The 20,505-nt window shown below is 45.8% G+C and overlaps 1 protein-coding gene across 13 annotated transcripts in view; it reads left to right on the top strand.

The window, feature by feature from the left end:
* Positions 1–5,145: 5,145 nt before the first annotated feature.
* slc8a3 (solute carrier family 8 member 3) overlaps positions 5,146–20,505 on the top strand; it is a 59,038-nt gene continuing 43,678 nt past the window's right edge. For 11 of the 13 annotated variants that reach the window (XM_060924550.1, XM_060924554.1, XM_060924544.1 and 8 more), the window contains exon 1: positions 5,311–6,884. In XM_060924550.1, the coding sequence (XP_060780533.1) occupies positions 5,326–6,884 (1,559 nt within the window). In that variant the 5' untranslated portion in view covers positions 5,311–5,325. Of the gene's footprint in view, positions 6,885–20,505 lie in introns of all 13 variants that reach the window. The other 2 variants (XM_060924541.1, XM_060924542.1) reach the window with 1 other exon arrangement.

Here is a 20,505-nt window from a genome sequence, read left to right as displayed (position 1 = left end):
TCGACTCAGGAGCCTCCTCCTGATGGGCGCACTGATGTGTTAAGATCCTGTTTGTCACTGGCTCATCATATTTAAGCCCCGCCCACAATGACTCAAGAACTCATTTTAATTTGAAATCTTTTCGGATAAATAACAGATTACTGAACAATGTAGACTGAGTGTGTGAAATTTTGGATTAGTGTTTGGTCACTGATGGAATGAAGGTCCTCAGACATGCTTGGGTAGATGCGGGATTGATTTCTGGGCAGCTGACACCTTACACACACACACACACACACACACACACACACACACACACACACACACACACACACACACGTTCATGTTTACGACCCTCTCAAGTGTCAGGATTCTGTAAATAGGCTGCTGAATCAGGGGCTCAGCAGCTCCTCACTCACGACTCCAGAAATGCTTAAGCGGCACACAGCAGCCATGACAACACACTGCGTCCATGTGTTAAAGGCGTGCACTTCCAGAATACACACGTGTTACAAAATTCACTGCAGCCAACAAACTTTGTCAGGAGCGTTTCAGTCCTGGATGAAGTGTACTATTTTATGTCCAACATAGAGACATGCTCAGTGTGTGATGTTTGCTATGAGGCTAAAGTAGTGAACAGGCAGTGTAAGCAAATAGTCTCCAGTTTAGCATGAAGCGCACACACACACACACACACACACACACACACACACACACACACACACACTGCTCATGGTCAGAATGTTTATCAGTTTATCAGTGTCATATAACAAACAGGAGTGTACATTATTTTTGTCTGAAGATCTGTTTTTACTCATAAATATGTTATATTGCAGAAGTTAAATGAATAGCACTTTCCCCTCCTTCTTTGTCATGGCTGAAGTGCCCTTGAGCAAGGCACCTAACCCCCAACTGCTCCCCGGGCACTGTAGCATAGCTGCTCACTGCTCTGGGTGTGTGTGTGTGTGTGTGTGTGTGTGTGTGTGTGTGTGTGTGTGTGTGTGTGTGTGTGTGTGAGAGTGTTTTCACTGCTTCAGATGGGTAAAATGCAGAGGAGGAATTTCACTGTGCTTGAGTGTACATGTGACAAAAATAAAGGCCTCTTCTTCTTAAAAATGTAAACACCTTTTGTAGTGTGTGATCTGCAGACCTGGCCTGTTGTGGGGATGCAGTGAATGATGGGTTATGTAGAGACAGAGTTGTGATCTGTATAAAGGTGATGATGATAAAGTGCTGATTATCAGTCACTGTGCTCTAGAACATGACACATGGGATATAAATCAATCAGTGTGTTTGCGCCAGAACCCTGCTGTACACGATGCTGTATATAACTCTATAGTAGTGTAGGATTCTGTACTGATGCACCACTCTGCCAGACATAGAGTGAAGTTAAGACACACACACACACACACACACACACACACACACACACACACACACAACCTCCTTCTGTTACTGTTGTGTATTTTTATGAGCGTGATTCCCAGGTCTCACGTAAAAAATATTCAAGCCTCTCACGCACTGCTCTGTTACTATGGCAACAGGCCCAGGCGAGACGGACAACTCAGACCGAATATAGTAATGATGAACAGTTTGTGGATGAAACACACACACACACACACACACACACACACACACACACACACACACACCACCTGAAATTAAAGCTGCACTCATTATGTGTTCACCCTGCTGTATTCACCCTCCTGTGTTCAGGGTGCCGTACTCACTCTGCTGTGTTCAATGTGTTGTGTTTACTGTGCTGTGTTCACGCTGCTGTGTTCAGTGTGCCATGTTCAGTGCACTGTGTTCACCCTGCTGTGTTCAGTGTGCTGTGTTGAGTATGGTGTGTTCACCCTGCCGTATTCATTGCAATGTGTTCACTGTGCTGTGTTCAGTGCACTGTGCTCACCCTGCTGTGTTCAATGTGCCGTGTTCACCCTGCTGTGTTCAGTGCACTGTGTTCACCCTGCTGTTTTCACTGTGCCATGTTCACCCTGCTGTGTTCAGTGCGCTGTGTTCAGTGCACCGTGTTCACCCTGCTGTGTTCAGTATGCTGTGTTCACCCTGCTGTGTTCATTGCACTGGGTTCACCCTGCTGTGTTGAGTGTGCTGTGTTCACTCTGCAGTGTTCACCCTGCCATATTCATTGCACTGTGTTCACCCTGCTGTGTTCAGTGTGCTGTGTTAACCTTTCTGTGTTCACCCTGCCATATTCATTGCACTGTGTTCAACCTGCTGTGTTCAGTATGCTGTGTTCACCCTGCTGTGTTCTGTGTGCTGTGTTCACTCTGCCGTGTTCATTGCACTGTGTTCACCCTGCTGTGTTCAGTGTGCTGTATTCACCCTGCTGTGTTCAGTGTGCCATGTTCAGTGTGCCATGTTCACCCTGCTGTGTTCAGTGTGCCATGCTGCCCGGCTGTGTTCAGTGTGCTGTGTTCAGTGTGCCATGCTGCCCGGCTGTGTTCAGTGTGCCATGTTCACCCTGCTGTGTTCAGTGTGCCATGCTGCCCGGCTGTGTTCAGTGTGCTATGTTCAGTGTGCCATGCTCACCCTGCTGTGTTCAGTGTGCTGTGTTCATCCTGCTGTGCTCAGTGTGCTGTATTCATCCTGCTGTGCTCAGTGTGCTGTGTTCATCCTGCTGTGTTCAGTGTGCTGTGTTCATCCTGCTGTGCTCAGTGTGCTGTGTTCAATGTGCTGTGTTCATCCTGCTGTGTTCAGTGTGCTGTGTTCATCCTGCTGTGCTCAGTGTGCTGTGTTCAATGTGCTGTGTTCATCCTGCTGTGTTCAGTGTGCTGTGTTCATCCTGCTGTGCTCAGTGTGCTGTGTTCAATGTGCTGTGTTCATCCTGCTGTGTTCAGTGTGCTGTGTTCATCCTGCTGTGCTCAGTGTGCTGTGTTCATCCTGCTGTGCTCAGTGTGCTGTGTTCAGTGTGCTGTGTTCATCCTGCTGTGTTCAGTGTGCTGTGTTCATCCTGCTGTGCTCAGTGTGCTGTGTTCATCCTGCTGTGTTCAGTGTGCTGTGTTCATCCTGCTGTGTTCAGTGTGCTGTGTTCATCCTGCTGTGCTCAGTGTGCTGTGTTCATCCTGCTGTGTTCAGTGTGCTGTGTTCATCCTGCTGTGTTCAGTGTGCTGTGTTCATCCTGCTGTGTTCAGTGTGCTGTGTTCATCCTGCTGTGCTCAGTGTGCTGTGTTCATCCTGCTGTGCTCAGTGTGCTGTGTTCAGTGTGCTGTGTTCATCCTGCTGTGCTCAGTGTGCTGTGTTCATCCTGCTGTGTTCATCCTGCTGTGCTCAGTGTGCTGTGTTCATCCTGCTGTGCTCAGTGTGCTGTGTTCATCCTGCTGTGTTCAGTGTGCTGTGTTCATCCTGCTGTGCTCAGTGTGCTGTGTTCAGTGTGCTGTGTTCATCCTGCTGTGTTCAGTGTGCTGTGTTCATCCTGCTGTGCTCAGTGTGCTGTGTTCAGTGTGCTGTGTTCAGTGTGCTGTGCTCAGTGTGCTGTGTTCATCCTGCTGTGTTCAGTGTGCTGTGTTCATCCTGCTGTGCTCAGTGTGCTGTGTTCAGTGTGCTGTGTTCATCCTGCTGTGCTCAGTGTGCTGTGTTCAGTGTGCTGTGTTCAGTGTGCTGTGCTCAGTGTGCTGTGTTCATCCTGCTGTGTTCAGTGTGCTGTGTTCAGTGTGCTGTGTTCAGTGTGCTGTGCTCAGTGTGCTGTGTTCATCCTGCTGTGCTCAGTGTGCTGTGTTCATCCTGCTGTGCTCAGTGTGCTGTGTTCAGTGTGCTGTGTTCAGTGTGCTGTGCTCAGTGTGCTGTGTTCATCCTGCTGTGCTCAGTGTGCTGTGTTCAGTGTGCTGTGTTCATCCTGCTGTGCTCAGTGTGCTGTGTTCATCCTGCTGTGCTCAGTGTGCTGTGTTCAGTGTGCTGTGCTCAGTGTGCTGTGTTCATCCTGCTGTGCTCAGTGTGCTGTGTTCATCCTGCTGTGTTCAGTGTGCTGTGTTCATCCTGCTGTGCTCAGTGTGCTGTGTTCAGTGTGCTGTGTTCATCCTGCTGTGCTCAGTGTGCTGTATTCATCCTGCTGTGCTCAGTGTGCTGTGTTCATCCTGCTGTGCTCAGTGTGCTGTGTTCAGTGTGCTGTGTTCATCCTGCTGTGCTCAGTGTGCTGTATTCATCCTGCTGTGCTCAGTGTGCTGTGTTCATCCTGCTGTGTTCAGTGTGCTGTGTTCATCCTGCTGTGCTCAGTGTGCTGTGTTCAGTGTGCTGTGTTCATCCTGCTGTGTTCAGTGTGCTGTATTCATCCTGCTGTGCTCAGTGTGCTGTATTCATCCTGCTGTGCTCAGTGTGCTGTGTTCATCCTGCTGTGCTCAGTGTGCTGTGTTCAGTGTGCTGTGTTCATCCTGCTGTGTTCAGTGTGCTGTGTTCATCCTGCTGTGCTCAGTGTGCTGTATTCATCCTGCTGTGCTCAGTGTGCTGTGTTCATCCTGCTGTGTTCAGTGTGCTGTGTTCATCCTGCTGTGCTCAGTGTGCTGTGTTCAGTGTGCTGTGTTCATCCTGCTGTGTTCAGTGTGCTGTGTTCATCCTGCTGTGCTCAGTGTGCTGTGTTCATCCTGCTGTGCTCAGTGTGCTGTGTTCATCCTGCTGTGTTCAGTGTGCTGTGTTCATCCTGCTGTGTTCAGTGTGCTGTGTTTACCCTGCTGTATTCAGTATGATGTGTTTAGTGTGCCATGCTGCCCGGCTGTGTTCAGTATGCTGTGGCCAGGGTGCTGTGTTCACCCTGTTGTGTTCAGTGTGCCATGTTCACCCTGCTGTGTTCAGTATGCTGTGGTCAGGGTGCTGTGTTCACCCGGCTGTGTTCAGTGTGCCGTGTTCAGTGTGCCATGTTCACCCTGCTGTGTTCAGTGTGCTGTGTTCACTCTGCTGTGTTCACTCTGCTGTGTTCACACTGAGCTTTTATTGGCTTTACTTGATCTGATGTCATTTTTGACTCTCGTATGGGAGCTCCTTATGTGTGCATCTTCCTGTGCTGCTTTTGGCTGAAGTAAATTGTGATGTCACATTTCCTTCTTATGTAAATAAATTTCTTTCCTTCTGTCTGTCTTTCAGGTTCGGCCGCTGGAACCAAGAACATCCAGGTGCTGGATCTCAGAGGGTAACTTTTAGAGGACGAAACAGTCCATGGAGTGCTCAAGGACGAGCGGCGTCTGCCTCTGGTTAGGCCTGGTCTCCTTGGCGACGACCCTGACACAAGGTGATGCTGGGGTCGTAAACGAGACATGTTCAGAGGGGACATCAAAATGCAAGCCAGGAATCCTGCTGCCGATCTGGTATCCCGAGAACCCCTCAACTGGGGACAAAATGGCACGTGTGATCGTCTACTTTGTTGCAATGATCTACATGTTCCTGGGGGTCTCCATCATCGCTGACCGCTTCATGGCTGCCATCGAGGTCATCACGTCTCAGGAAAGAGAGATTGTGGTGAAGAGGGCAAACGGGGAGACGATGACAACAACAGTGCGCATTTGGAATGAAACTGTGTCGAACCTGACACTACTGGCTCTGGGCTCATCTGCTCCTGAGATCCTGCTGTCAGTGATTGAGATCTGCGGTCATGGTTTCTATGCTGGCCATTTAGGACCATCCACCATTGTAGGCAGTGCTGCCTTTAACATGTTTGTTATCATTGGCATTTGTGTGTCTGCAGTGCCAGATGGTGAAGTACGTAAGGTGAAACACCTGCGTGTGTTCTTTGTGACGGCGGCTTGCAGTGTGTTTGCATACGTTTGGCTCTACATGATCCTCGCTGTTTTTTCACCCAATGAGGTGCATGTGTGGGAGGGACTTATAACACTTGCTTTTTTCCCTGCCTGTGTTATCTTGGCTTGGGCTGCTGACCGTCATCTGCTGTTCAACAAGTTCATGCAGAAGACCTACAGAGCCGACAAGCACCGCGGCGTGATCATTGAGACTGAGGGTGAGCGGTCCAAAGGCATTGAGATGGATGGGAAAATGGCGAACTCGCACTTCCTGGACGGTGGTGCTGCTACTAACCTGATGGGACTGACAGAGGGAAAAGAAATGGACGAATCACGTCGGGAGATGATCCGAATTTTGAAGGACCTAAAGCAGAAACATCCGGAGAAGGACCTGGACCAGCTGGTAGAAATGGCAAACTACTATGCATTGTCACACCAGCAGAAGAGCCGAGCGTTCTACCGCATCCAGGCCACACGGATGATGACGGGTGCTGGCAACATCCTGAAGAAGCATGTTGCAGAGCAGGCAAAACGCAGCACTAGTATACAGGAAGTGCATGTCGAAGAGCCAGAGGATTTTGTGACACAGATTGGATTTGAACCTGCTGCATATCAGTGCTTGGAGAACTGTGGCGCTGTCCTGCTAACCATCATGCGCAAAGGTGGTGATGTCTCTAAGACAGTATATGTTGACTACAAGACTGAAGATGGCTCAGCCAATGCTGGTGCTGATTATGAGTTCACAGAGGGCACCGTGGTGTTCAAACCTGGCGAGGTAATCAAGGAGATTGCCATTGGCATCATTGATGACGATATCTTTGAGGAAGATGAGCACTTCTTTGTTCGGCTCAGCAACGTTCGGGCGCTCGACTCGGTGAATAACGACGAGATGCCACCGTACCCCACAGTGGTGCTCGGGTTTCCTGCTGTAGCCACCGTGACCATCCTAGATGACGATCATGCAGGGATCTTCACATTTGAGAGTGGGACAGTGCATGTGAGTGAAAGTGTGGGAATTATGGATGTCAAGGTGCTCAGGACGTCTGGGGCAAGAGGGACTGTCATTGTTCCATACCGCACTGTCGAGGGACTCGCTATAGGAGGTGGGGAAGACTTTGAGGACACGTATGGAGAGCTGGAGTTCAAAAACGATGAGACTTGGTGAGGATAACCACTCTTCTGTACCGTATGTCTGTACATCGTACCTTTTGATTGGAATGACAGGGTGACGTATCCTGAGGAAAACTCGCACTAATTTGCATAAAATACTTGTTTAAAATACAGAATATAACAGTTTAGCAACATTATCTAGTGAAGTTATCAAATGTTAAGTGGAGACCTTTTTTTAGCATGCTAGTTAACGTTGGAATATTTCACGAGACAAATTCAGTAGCTAGCTACCTATCATTAGGTGAACGAAGCTCCGCCCTCACTGACACAGAGCTGTCTGTCTCTCAGGCAAATTAGCTGTGTGTGTGTGTGAGAGATGCAGGAATCTACTGTATGGAGTTGTGTCCCATTTGCTACTTGAGATCAACTTGACAAAAAAGCAAACACACACACACACACACACACACACTATATTTAGAAATGGGGCAGTTCCCTTCATTTGATGTCGCTGAGTTATGCAGCTCTCGCTCACGTTTTCTCTTTCTCACACACACACTGTATGTGTGTTGATAACTCCATAGATTGGTACGGTCCCCCTTTATCACTGCAGTGTACCATATGGATATGGTTATCACTCCAGCATTCTGTATGGTCCCTCTTTTTATTGCTCTAGAGTTCCATACTGTCCCCTTTATCACTCCAGCCCTCTCTCCAGTCCCCTTTATTACTCCAGTGTTCCATCCAGTCCCAGTCTTTCACTGCAGAGTTCCATATAGTCCCTGTGTATTACTCCAGAGTTCCAGAGTGATTGTCCCTTTTAAGTCAAGTCAATTTGAATTATTTAGCACTTTTAACAATAGACACTGCCGCAAAGCAGCTTTACAGAAAAATATAAATGTGTGTGAATTTATCCTTAATGTGGAAGCCTGAGGTGATGGTGTTAAAGGAAAAAACTCTCTGAAACGACACAAGGAATAAACCCTGAGAGGAACCAGACTTTAAAGGGAACCCATCCTCATCTGGGTGATAACGGATAGCATGATTATAAATAAATCACTTCTATAACTGTGTCCTATAGAATCACAAAGTACAACTGTGTCACCAGGAAATTCGTTATAGTTTAACAGGAAGTCGGTTTTGTTGTCGCAAAACTGTTTGTATTAATTTTCCAAATCCATCTTCTAAGTGTATCTTTAGGCTATCCATATGGGGCCATCCTCCACAGGAGCAAAGTTATGAGAATGTCAGCTAGAAGTAGGGGATCAGGATGGATCAGGCAGGTCAGAAGAGCAGGAGCAGTTCAGCATCACTGGTGTCTCAGGAGTGATGTGGAGAGAGAGACAGAGAAAACACAGGTTGTTAGGTATGCTTGGTGTGACCTAATAGTTCAGAACAGTATATGTTTTGCGCTGAGTGCAAGCAGGGACTCCAGCAAGACTAACTATGACAGCATAACTAAAAGGGGAGACCCAGAAGGTAACACAGTCATGAGGGTGCTTTGGAACATAAAGCAGCAGCCACTACACCGTCAACAAACACAAGTGAGTGAGTGAGAGTGGGGGGGGAGGCGACAGCATCCATACATCCCAGTTTACCAAAACACTCTATGCCTCAGGACCCTCCAGATCTACTCCTTTACTTCATAAAAAAACTATTAACAAAAGGCTTGACTAAACAGATATGTTTTCAGCCGAGACTTAAACACTGAGACTGTGTCTGAGTCCTGAACACAACTTGGAAGGCTGTTCCATAATTGTGGGGCTTTGTAAGAAAAGGCTCCATCCCCTGATGTAGCCTTCACTATATGAGGTACCAACTGTCAGGGTGCAGGCACTTACGGAAGCAGGTGCAGGGGAGAGCGGGGAGGAGCAAACTGCAGACTGAGCCAAAACAAAGAGCAGGAGTCATAGTCAGAGTAACGGGCAGGGGTCGGTCGATTGGCAAACAGGTTAACACAGAGAAAACAATAGCGCGAGGTCGGGGACTGAACGTAGATCACGGTCTAAACATGGGAAGTCAGGCAAAAAGTAAACAGCTCGGTAAAGTTAGGCATGGAAACACAACGATACTTCGCGACGTGAGTGTGTGAGAGCTGGACTTAAGTAGGCGAGGTGATTGCTGAGGAATGAGAGACAGGTGCAATTAGTAATCAGGTGACAGAGGGTGCTGTGACTCTTGGGTGTTATAGTCCGGAGCAGCCATGTTTGGAAGCTATTCTGAGCTTGTGTATTCAATGCCATTACTGACAGAACCACCACCCCCCCATCCCCCCAAGGAGCTCCCTCTAGGAGCAGCTATCTTTCTTATTCACCCTCTCCCTCTAGGTGCAGGCTTGTTAAGATGCTAGCTGTGGAACTCCTGTATCAGGAATTGGTCCAGGATGTCTCTGGAGCTCACCCAACTTCACTCCTCTGGACCATAGCCCTCCCAGTCTACCAGGTACTCCAGCTGACCTTGTCTGCACCTGGAGTTCAGGATCTTGTTTACCTGGTAGATGGGTTCGCCTTTGATGTCTGGCGAGGGGGGCTCGAGTGGGTATGTTTGTGGCTAGGGGACCTTGGATGGCTGGCTTCAGGCAGGAAATGTGGAAAGTTGGTGCCATTCTGCTGTGAGGTGGAAGCTCTAGTTTGTAGGATACTTCATTCATTTTGCGTAGAACTTTGTATGGGCCAATGTACCGGGCTTACAGTTTTTTGCATGAGTTGGGCTCCCTTAGATCCCTTGTGGAGACACATACCCAATCTCCTGGAGAGTACTCCGGATTTTTAGTTCTGCATTTGTCTGCATATTGTTTATACTTTGTGTACCTCTTCCCATACCTGCTGGCTATGCTTGAACCAGGAGTCAATTGTCAGTACCTGGGTGGGTGTGTCGTCCCATGGGAACGGGGGGGGGGGGGGGGGGGGGGGGGGGGGGGGGGGGGGTTGATAGCCGAGTATGCACTGGAATGGGTTCAACTGTGTGGCGGAATGTTTGAGTAAATTTTGTGCATACTTGGCCCATGGGAGGAATCCCCCTGGTTTTGCATGCAACAGATGCGCAGAAAACATCCCACCTCCTGATTGGCGCGTTCTACCTGGCCGTTGGATTGAGGGTGGTAACCGGACGTGAGGCTTACTGAAATTCCTAGTCTTTCCATGAAACTGGACCATAGTCTGGAAGCGAATTGAGGACCCTGGTCACTCACTGTGTCCTCAGGGTTACCAAGATAATGGAAGACATGGTTAAAGATTAGTTCAGCAGTTTGGAATGTAGTGGGTAGTCCTGATAATGGGGTAAGTCTGATTATGATAATCATAGACAGATTCTCTAAAGTAATGACTATGTTACCTTGGGATAGTGGTAGGTCTGTGATGAAGTTGATGGCGATGTGTGACCAGGGTCTCTGAGGTACCAGGAGAGGACATAATTGCCTGGCAGGTGGAGCACATGGTACTTTGGCTTGGGTACAGGCTGAGCATGAGGAGACAAAGTGACTGATATCTGAAATCATCTTCTCCCACCAGTACTTGTTCTTTATCAGTTGGTATGTGTGGTGACTGCTGGGATGACCAGTGGTGGGGGATGCATGTGCCCAGGTGACAAGTCTTCCTCTGAGGTCAGGTGGGATGTACAGAAGTCCGGATGGACAGTTCTTGGGAGGAGTCGGGGGTTGTGACTGTTTGATCTCCTTGTCTAAGTCCCAGACGATGGCTTGTGCGAAACATTCTGGTGATAAAATGGGAGTCGGTTCAGAGGTGTGGGATGAAGAGTTGTGGATCTGAGAGAGTGCATCCGCTTTGGTACTTCTGGTGCCGGAACAATATGATATCGTTAACTGAAAGCGAGTGAAAAACAGGGCCCACCTGACTTGTCGTAGGTTGAGTCGTTTGGTGGTCTTTAGGTATTCTAAGTTCTTGTGATCCGTTAGTATCATAAATGGGTGTGCAGCACCCTCCAGCCAATGTTTCCACTCTTCCAGGGCCAGCTTGATAGCCAAGAGTTCTCGATTGCTGGTGTCATAGTTCCTCTCAGTGGGTGTAAGCTTCATTGAAAAGAAAGCTACTGGGTGCAGCTTGGGCCTCTCCCCAAATTTTTGCGAGAGCACCCATCCTACTCCCATTTCAGATGCATCTACTTCCACCACAAATGGTTTAGTAGGGTATGGATGTAGTAGTATGGGAGCGGAGGTGAAGACTGCCTTGAGCTGGTTGAATGCTTCTTCAGCTGCTGGGTTCCACTGGAGGTGATATGGCCCGTTCTTTAACAGCGAGGTTAGAGAAGTGGCGATGGTGCTGAATCCCCGAATGAAGTGCCGGTAAAAGTTCGCAAAGCCCAGGAAACGTTGCAACTCTTTCACAGATGTGGGAGCGGGTCAAAATGTGACTGCGGAGATCTTAGACTGGTCCATGCTTACCCCTTCAGAACTGATAATGTACCCAAAGAATGAGATCTGGCAGATGTGAAATTCGCATTTCTCTGTCTCAACATAGAAATGGTTTTCAAGTAAGCGGGAGAGTATTGACTGGACATGCTTGTGGTGACTGTCTTCATCTGAGGAGTAGATTAATATGTTGTCAGTTTAAGCTATTGCAAATTTCCCCAGCATACCCCTTAAGACATTGTTGATCAGGCACTGGACAACGCTTGGTGCTGAAGAAAGGCCATAAGGCATTACTAAGTACTCAAAATAGCTGGCGGTGGTGCTAAAGACTGTCTTCCACTCATCCCCTTCTTGAATTCTGACTAAGTTAAAGGCGCTGTGTAGGTCCAATTTAGAAAAGATTCTGACAGAACGTAGTTGTTCCAAGGCAGAGGACACTAATGGAAGTGGGTAGGGGTACTTCACAGTGATTTGGTTCAGACACCGATAGTCTATACATGGCCGAAGACCTCCTCCCTTCTTTTCAACAAAGAAGAAGCCTGCTGAAGCTGGTGAGGTGGATGATCTGATGTATTCTTGGTTCAGGGCTTCTTGCACATATTCCTCCATAGCTGATTGTTCAGTTAGGGACAATGGATAGAGACAACTGCCTGGAGGAGCAGTGCCTGGAAGGAGGTCAATGGCACAGTCATAGGGATGGTGAGGGGGCAGGCCACATGCCTTACCTCAAGTCAAGTCATATTTATTTTTATAGTGCTTTTAACAATAGACATTGTCACAAAGCAGCTTTACAGAATTTTAGTGACTTTAAGCACTTTATCCGTAGTCTATCCCTAGTCCAGGGGTGTCAAACCTGATCCATAAAGGGCCTTGTGGCTGCAGGTTTTCATTCCAGCCATGCAGCAGCACACCTGACTTGGCTCATTCAATCAACTGAACTGTCTTCACACAGTCAAATACTTGCAGCCACACCCACCCTTGATTAAAGGGTGGGTGTGTCAGTTGATTGAATAAGCCAAATCAGGGTGCTGCTGCATGGCTGGAATGAAAACCTGTAGCCACACGGCCCTTTATGGATCAGGTTTGACACCCCTGCCCTAGTCTATCCCCAATGATGAAGCCTGTGGCGACAGTGGCAAGGAAAAACTCCCTCAGATGAAATGAGGAAGAAACCTCAAGAGGAATTAGACTCAAAAGGAAACCCATCCTCATTTAGGTGATAACAAATAGCATGATTATAACATTTTAACAGTTTTAACATGAAGTCTGTTTTGTTGAAGTTATAAACTGTTCATTGATGGAAACTTGCATGCAAAACTGTTCATGACAACTGCAGTCCTAAAGTTAGCAAGTCAACTGTAGTCCTCAGCCATAAAAGCATTACTGTAAGTGTCCAGAGCGTCCTCCAGGTGTGACTTTCAGCTGTCCATATGGGACTGTCCTCCATAGAAGTGATGTGATGAGACTCCAACCAGACATAGGGCATCAGGATGGATCAGGCAGGTCCGAGGAGCAGAAGAGGTCAGCATCTCGATCTGAAGAGAAGAGAGAGAAAACACAGGTTGTTAGGCAGACCCTCCAGGATTTCGCGATGTTGCAATTTGCAACTTCAATGCAAATTCAACCAATTCCCGCGAATTCAGGGCGGTGTTGCAATTATATCCAATCACTGCAAATTTCCTGCAAATTTGACCAATCGTTGGCGTTGTCTTGAATTGACGTCGACAAACTACCTTCCGCCTTACTTCCAGTGTTGCCAGATTGGGCGGTTTTAAGTGCATTTTGGCGGGTTTTAAATATATTTTGGGCTGGAAAACGTCAGCAGTATCTGGCAACACTGCTTACTTCCGTGTTTCCGTTCAAGAGAAGCAGCATGTGCGAGTCAGTGTTTACATAGGCTTAAATTCTGTTACTGAAAGTGTGTTATGTTTACAGTGAAGGACTGTGCGCACTTTACATTTTTTTTTACTTAATACAAGAAATTAATGGATGCCAACATTTTTGCCAAAATGGTATTTTATTTTCCATTGTTTAGGCAGCTTCAGCATCATACTGTGAGATTCTGTTCAAATTGTTTTTTTTTCTTCTATGAAGCCTGAGCCATTTATTTTATTAGTTTATAATTATTGTTTAATTTAGTCTTCAGGAGAGACTGCCTGCACACAGTACTAGTATTAATAGTTTTTTTTTTCTTACATGAAAGCTGAGGCATTTATATTATATTTTAAGGTAACTTCATGTTGTGCTGTGAGGTTCTATGCACCTTAACTTTTGAACCAACAGGTGCATTTGGATAAGTAAAGCCTATTTTTCTGCATTTTTGTAGTCCTGGTAATCTTTTATATTGGTAAAGTTGTTTATAGGACCATTTCTCAGTGTTTTGTTTTTTTAATCAATAGTTTTTCAGTAATAACTTTAATATTTAACATATCACTCAATTTTAATCACAAAAAGAGAAAATCACAACAATTTCTCGCAACTTTCACTTCCTCCCGCAATGTAATCGCAACAAAAACCTAAAAAATACCGCAACTTTCATTGCAATTTTTTGGAACCCCCCCCGCAACATCAGACATTTTAGCCCGCAACAATCACAAAAAAGGCCCGCGAAATCCTGGGGGGACTGGTTAGGTATGCCCAATGTCACCTGCTGAGTAAGAACAGTATACATTTTGCGCTGAGTGCAAGCAGGGACTCCAGCAAAACTAACTACAACAGCATAACTAAAAGGGGAGAGCCAGAAGGTAGCAAAGGCATGAGGGAGCACCGGGACAAAGCAGCAGTCACTACACTGTCAACAAATGTGAGTGAGCGAGTGAGTGGGGCACTGACAGCATCCATACATCCCAGTTTACCAAAACACTCTGTCTGAGGACCCTCCAGATCTACACCTTTACCTCATAAACACCATTAACAAAAGGCTTGACTAAACAGATATGTTTTCAGTCGAGACTTAAATGCTGAGACTGTCTGAGTCCTGAGCACTACTTGGAAGGCTGTTCCATAACTGTGGGGCTTTGTAAGAAAAAGCTGTGCCCCTTGATGTAGCCTTCACTATACAAGGTACCAACAGATAGCCTGCACCTTTTGATCTATGGAGGCGCGGCAGGTCATAAAGAACCAGAAGTTTGCTCAGGTACAGTGGCACAAGACCGTTCAGTGCTTTAAACGTCAATAGTAGTATTTTATAAAGAGTACGAAATTTGATTGGGAGCCAATGCAGTGTGGATAAGACAGGGGTGATGGGGTCATATCTTCTAGTTCTAGTAAGGACTCTTGCTGCTGCATTTTGAACTAACTGGAGCTTTTTTATGCACTTATTGGAACATCCAGACAGTAAGGCATTACAATAATCCAACCTGGAGGGAACAAAAACATGAACAAGTTTTTCTGCGTCATGTAGTGACATTAAATTTCTGATCTTAGCAATATTTCTGAGATGAAAGAAAGTTATCTGGGTAATATTATCGATATGAGTTTCAAATGAAAGACTGGGGTCAACTATCACCCCGAGGTCTTTTACAGCTGCACATGAAGAAACAGAAAGGCCATCCAGAGTTACTGTGTAATCAGAAACCCGTCTAGCTGCATGTGGTCCGAGTACAAGTACTTCAGTCTCGTCAGAGTTAAGCAGAAGGAAATTAATAAGCATCCAGTGTCTAATGTCCTTCACACATTCCTCAGTTCTATTAAGCTGGTGTCTCTCATCTGGTTTTGCAGAAACATACAACTGTGTGTCATCAGCATAACAGTGGAAACTAATACAATGTTTACGAATAATATCGCCCAGAGGTAACATATATAAAGAAAAAGGCAGTGGGCCTAAGAGAGAACCTCGTGGAACACCAAATTTTACCTGTGTATGTCTAGAAATATCACCATTTATATCAACATACTGATAGCGATCAGTTAAATAAGAGCTGAGCCAGGAGAGGGCCGTTCCCTTAACTCCCACAACATTTTCTATTCTATCCAGAAGAATGGAATGATCAATGATATCAAATGCTGCACTAAGGTCAAGCAACACAAGCAGCGAGACACAGCCCTGATCAGACGCCAACAGTAGGTCGTTTACTACTTTAACCAGAGCTGTCTCTGTGCTATGATGAGGTCTAAATCCTGACTGATACATTTCATGGATGTTATTCCTATGTAAATATGAGCATAACTGCTGTGCCACAGCTTTTTCAAGGATCTTGGAGATAAAGGGGAGGTTTGATATTGGCTGATAATTGGACAGCTGACAGGGATCAAGGTCAGGTTTTTTAATCAGGGGTTTGATAACTGCTAGTTTAAAGGATTTGAGTACATAGCCAATCTTAAGAGAAGAATTTATTATTTTTAGAAGTGGTTCAATTACTTCAGGTATTATCTGTTTGAATAGACGTGTAGGTAAGGGATCTAGTACACACGTTGAGGCTTTTGATGCTGAGATTAATGAAAAGTAATTCGATTTCTCTAAGGGGAGTAAAACATTCTAATTGCTGATCTGATAGAGTTATATTGTTAACTACAGGGTTACTTAAATTGTCAGGCCTTAAATTAGTAGTTTGAATTTTTTGTCAGATATTTTCAATTTTATCATTGAAAAAATTAATGAAGTCGTTGCTACTACATACTGCAGGTGTGCATGTGTCTATAGTGGACTCATCTCATCTCATTATCTGTAGCCGCTTTATCCTGTTCTACAGGGTCGCAGGCAAGCTGGAGCCTATCCCAGCTGACTACGGGTGAAAGGCGGGGTACACCCTGGACAAGTCGCCAGGTCATCACAGGGCTGCACATAGACACAGACAACCAGTCACACTCACACCTACGCTCAATTTAGAGTCACCAGTTAACCTAACCTGCATGTCTTTGGACTGTGGGGGAAACCGGAGCACCCGGATGAAACCCACGCGGACACGGGGAGAACATGCAAACTCCACACAGAAAGGCCCTCGCCAGCCCCGGGGCTCGAACCTGGACCTTCTTGCTGTGAGGAGACAGCGCTAACTACTACACCACCGTGCCACCCTATAGTGGACTTATTCCTGGTTAATTTTGCTACAGTATTAAATAGGAATCTAGGATTATTTTTGTTATCTTCTATTAGGGAGGAGAGATATGTTGATCTCGCAGCACTAAGAGCTTTTCTATACTTCAGGAAGCTCTCCTTCCGAGCTAATTTGAACACTACCAATTTTGTTTGACGCCATTTACATTCCAATTTTCGAGTGGTCTGTTTTAAAGTGCGAGTGTCATCATTATACCAGGGTGCTAATTTTTTCTCTCTAATCATTTTCCTTTTAAGTAGAGCTACATTATCTAAAGTATAGTGGAACATTGACTAAGCATTCGGTTGCCTGATCAAGTTCTGTGGGGGCTGATAGTGATCCAATCAAGTGTTGATCTCCCAAAGTAACCCCCCCCCCCCAAAAAAAAAGAAAAAAAAACACAAATGGGGCTTTGACCATCTTTTACAGTCCTGTCATTCATTCATGCAAACACAGTCCTCACAGAAGTCACTTCAACTGCTCTCTTTTTTCCTGTTTTTCTTTTTTTTTTTTCCACAAAAAATCATGCTGGATAATTCTTTCAAGTCCAGATAGCATGCAGGAACACTGTCTAGAGAATCGGGCTGTGGGCTGTCCACGGAGGTGGACGAGACGGTTAGTTTAGGACGATGAAGACAGTTTTGAAAACATGCCAGTGACCATTGAAGAATGTCTTTATTTTGCCAAGAGATTAACAGGTCATGGAGTTGAAGCCAGGGGTAACCTAGGATGATGTCATGATGAGCAGTTCGGGTGATGAATAGAGAAATGAGTTCAGAATGGAGAGCTCCCACCTGAATCTGTAGAGGGGTTGTGCGGGTAGAGATTAGTCCATCCCCAATGGGACCCCTGTCGATGGTCCTTATGTTAAGCGGGCTTTGCAAGGTATCTGTGGGGAGGCTGAATCTCTGGATGATTGAACAGTTAATGAAGTTCCCTTCTGCCCTGAATTTATAAATGCAGAGAGGATATGGGTCGAGTCTGGCAGCTTCAAGAGTACAGGTAATTTGAAGGATTGTGCTTTACAACTAAATATGGAACTCACCGGGCTGGGTGGACTGTTAACTGGATGAGCTGGAGCACCCCAAGGTGGACAGACAGGACATTTAGCGATGAGATGGCTGGACTCACCACAGTAGAAGCACAAACCCTCTCGCCATCGTCTCCCTCTCGCTGATCGTTTTAGCCGAGCATGAGAAACCTCCATAGGAGTGGGCATGCTAGTGGCAGGAGACAGAGTAATGGTAGGTTGCAGAGAGGGTCTATTTGTGATGAGGTGGTTCAGAGGAATGGCCAAATTGATGAGTGAGTCAAGGAATAGATGCTTGTCACAACAGGCCAATTCACTCAGCACCTCTGGACGTAACTCTTGGTGAAAAGTGGCTTTTAGTGCAGGCTCATTCCAACCACGACCAGCAGCCAATGTATGGAAGTCCAGGGCATACTCTGCGACTCTTCTATTTCCCTGCTTGGTGGACAAGAGACTCTCTCCAACCTCTATTCCTTCGGATTCATGATCAAACACTTGCTTAAACAGATCCAAGAAATGGTTGTAGGATGTGGTGTGTTCACTGCCGTGCTCCCATACTGCACTAGCCCACCGTAGAGCCTTGCCTGTAAGTAACATGAGAAATTTAGCGATTTTCTGTTCATCAGAGATTCTGGTGAGTGAGGAGAAATATAAGGAACACTGGAGAATAAATCCCTTACAGTTTGATGCTTCATCCAAGAACTTCTCCGGTAGTGGAATGAGTTGAGTGGCACTGGCAGAAGATGCGGGGCACGTTAGGAGGACCTGCAACATAACAGCAGCGAGCTGCACCATCCTAGTGTTGAGGCCGCTAAGCATCTGCTGATGTTCACCTAATAAGCACCGCTGAGCATCGAGTGCGGTCTGCTTCACCTCCTCTGCTGCATCCATCGGTGGCGAAGTATCCTGTCAGGGTGCAGGCACTTATGGATGCAGGCGTAGGGGAGAGCAGGGAGAAGCAAACTGCAGACTGAGTCAAAATGAAAAGCAGGAATCATAATCAGAGTAATAGGCAGGGATCAGTTGATCGGCAAACAGGATAACGCAGAGAAAACAATAGAGCGAGGTCGGGGACTGAACGTAGATAACAGTCTAAACACGGGAAGTCAGGCAGAAAGTAAACGGCTTGATAAAGTTAGGCATGGAAACACTGAATGACACTGTGCGATGTGTGTGAGAGCTGGGCTTAACTAGGCAAGGTGATTGCTGAGGAATGAGAGACAGGTGCAATTAGTAATCAGGTGACAGAGGGTGCTGTGACTCTTGGGTGTTGTAGTCCGGAGCAGCCATGTTTGGAGGCTGTTCTGAGCTTGTGTTTTCAATGCTGTTACTGACACCAACAAACAGCCTGCACCTTTTGATCTAAGTAGGTGTGGTGGATCATAAAGGACCAGAAGTTCACTCAGGTACTGTGGCACAAGATCATTCGGTGCTTTAAAGGTCAATACACTGTGTGCACAATTATTAGGCAAGTTGTATTCCTGATGATTAATTTTATCGTTGAACAAATACAGTGCTCTCAGTCAATCCAAATTGTTAATAAACCTAAAACCAGAATGATTAACAAAGGAAAGGGGAGTTTAGGCCTTCTCAGGGGAATATATAAGTGTGCAGAATTATTAGGCAACATTTAGTGTGCAGAATTATTATACAACTAAATGAAAAGCTTAAAGTTTCCCATCTCACTTGTTTATTTTAATTTTCAGTGTAACAAATAAACAACTCAGAATTAACAAATAAACACTTCTAGCATTTCAAAAATATTCAGTGACCAATATAGCCACCCTTCTTTTCAATAACTGCCATGAGCCTTCCATCCAGTCTGTTAGTTTTTTGATTTGTTGACGATCAACTTTTTGTGCAGGAGCAACCACGGCCTCCCAAATGCTATTCAGAGTGGTGTATTGTCTTCCCTCGCTGTAAATCTCATGCTTAAGAAGGGGCCACAAGTACTCAATAGGGTTTAAGTCAGGTGAGGAAGGGGGCCAGGTCATTACTTTGTCATCTTTAAGGCCTTTGTGGGCTCGCCAAGCAGTGGAGTACTTGGGTGCATGTGATGGTGCATTGTTCTGCATAACAATCATGGCCTTCTTGAATGATGCAGACTTCTTCCCATACCACTGCTTGAAGAATGTATCTTTTAGAAACTGGCAGTAGGTTTGGAAGTTGATGTTAAGTCCATCTTCAACCTGAAATGGTCAAACTAGCTCATCCTTAATAATAGCAGCCCATGCCATTACCCCTCCACCACCTTGCTGGTGTCTGAGTCAAAGTGCCCTGTGTCCATTAGTTATCCAGCTATGGGCCCATCCATCTGGTCTATCCAGAGTCACTCTCATTTCATCCGTCCATAAAACCTTTGGAAAATCTGTCTTCAGATATTTCTTGGCCCAATCTTGACATTTCAACTTGTGAGTCTTGTTTAGTGGTGGTCGTGTTTCAGCCTTCCTTACCTTGGCCATGTCTCTGAGCACCGAACACCTTGTCCTTCTGGACACTCCAGGTCGGTTGCAGTTCTAGAATATTGTGGCACTGGAGGATAATGGGTTCCTGGTAGCTTCATGTTTAATCCTTCTCAAGTCTTTTGCGGTTAATTTGTGTCTTTTCTTCTCCACACATTTTTTGCGACCCTGTTGACTATTTGCAACAAAACGTTTGATTGTTTTGTGCTCACATTTCTATAGCTTAGCTATTTCAAGAGTGCTGCATCCCTCTGATAGGCATTTTACAATTTTTGTCTTTTCAGTGTCTGTTAAATCTCTATTTTGGCCCATTTTGCCTGAGATAAAGAAGCTGCCTAATAATTATGCACACCTTAATATAGGGTATTAATGACTTTAGGTCACACCCTCCCTCATTACACAAATAAATACCACCTGAGAATGCTTAAATCCAATTAGCATTCAAGTGTATCTAGCCTGCGGTTGGAAAACATGCATAGAAATAATGGTAGGGTCAGAGTACTCACTTGCCTAATAATTGTGCACACAGTGTAGTAGTATTTTATAATCAGTACAAAATTTGATTGGGAGCCAATGCAGTGTGGATAAGATGGAGTGATGTAGTCATATCTTCTAGCTCTAGTTGTCAGGTATGAGGTAGGTGGATGTATGTGCAGAATATATATTTAATAACAACAGTGAAGATATATACATGAGTGAAAACAGACCCACAGGCAAACAGTCCAAATTGGCAGGCTACATCCAAAACGTTAAACATGCAAAGGGTCGGGCTAGGTGCAAA

The sequence above is a fragment of the Neoarius graeffei genome, chromosome 7, assembly GCF_027579695.1.
Source record: "Neoarius graeffei isolate fNeoGra1 chromosome 7, fNeoGra1.pri, whole genome shotgun sequence".
NCBI classification, from domain to species: Eukaryota; Metazoa; Chordata; class Actinopteri; order Siluriformes; family Ariidae; genus Neoarius; species Neoarius graeffei.
This window is presented reverse-complemented; position numbering and strand designations above follow the sequence as displayed.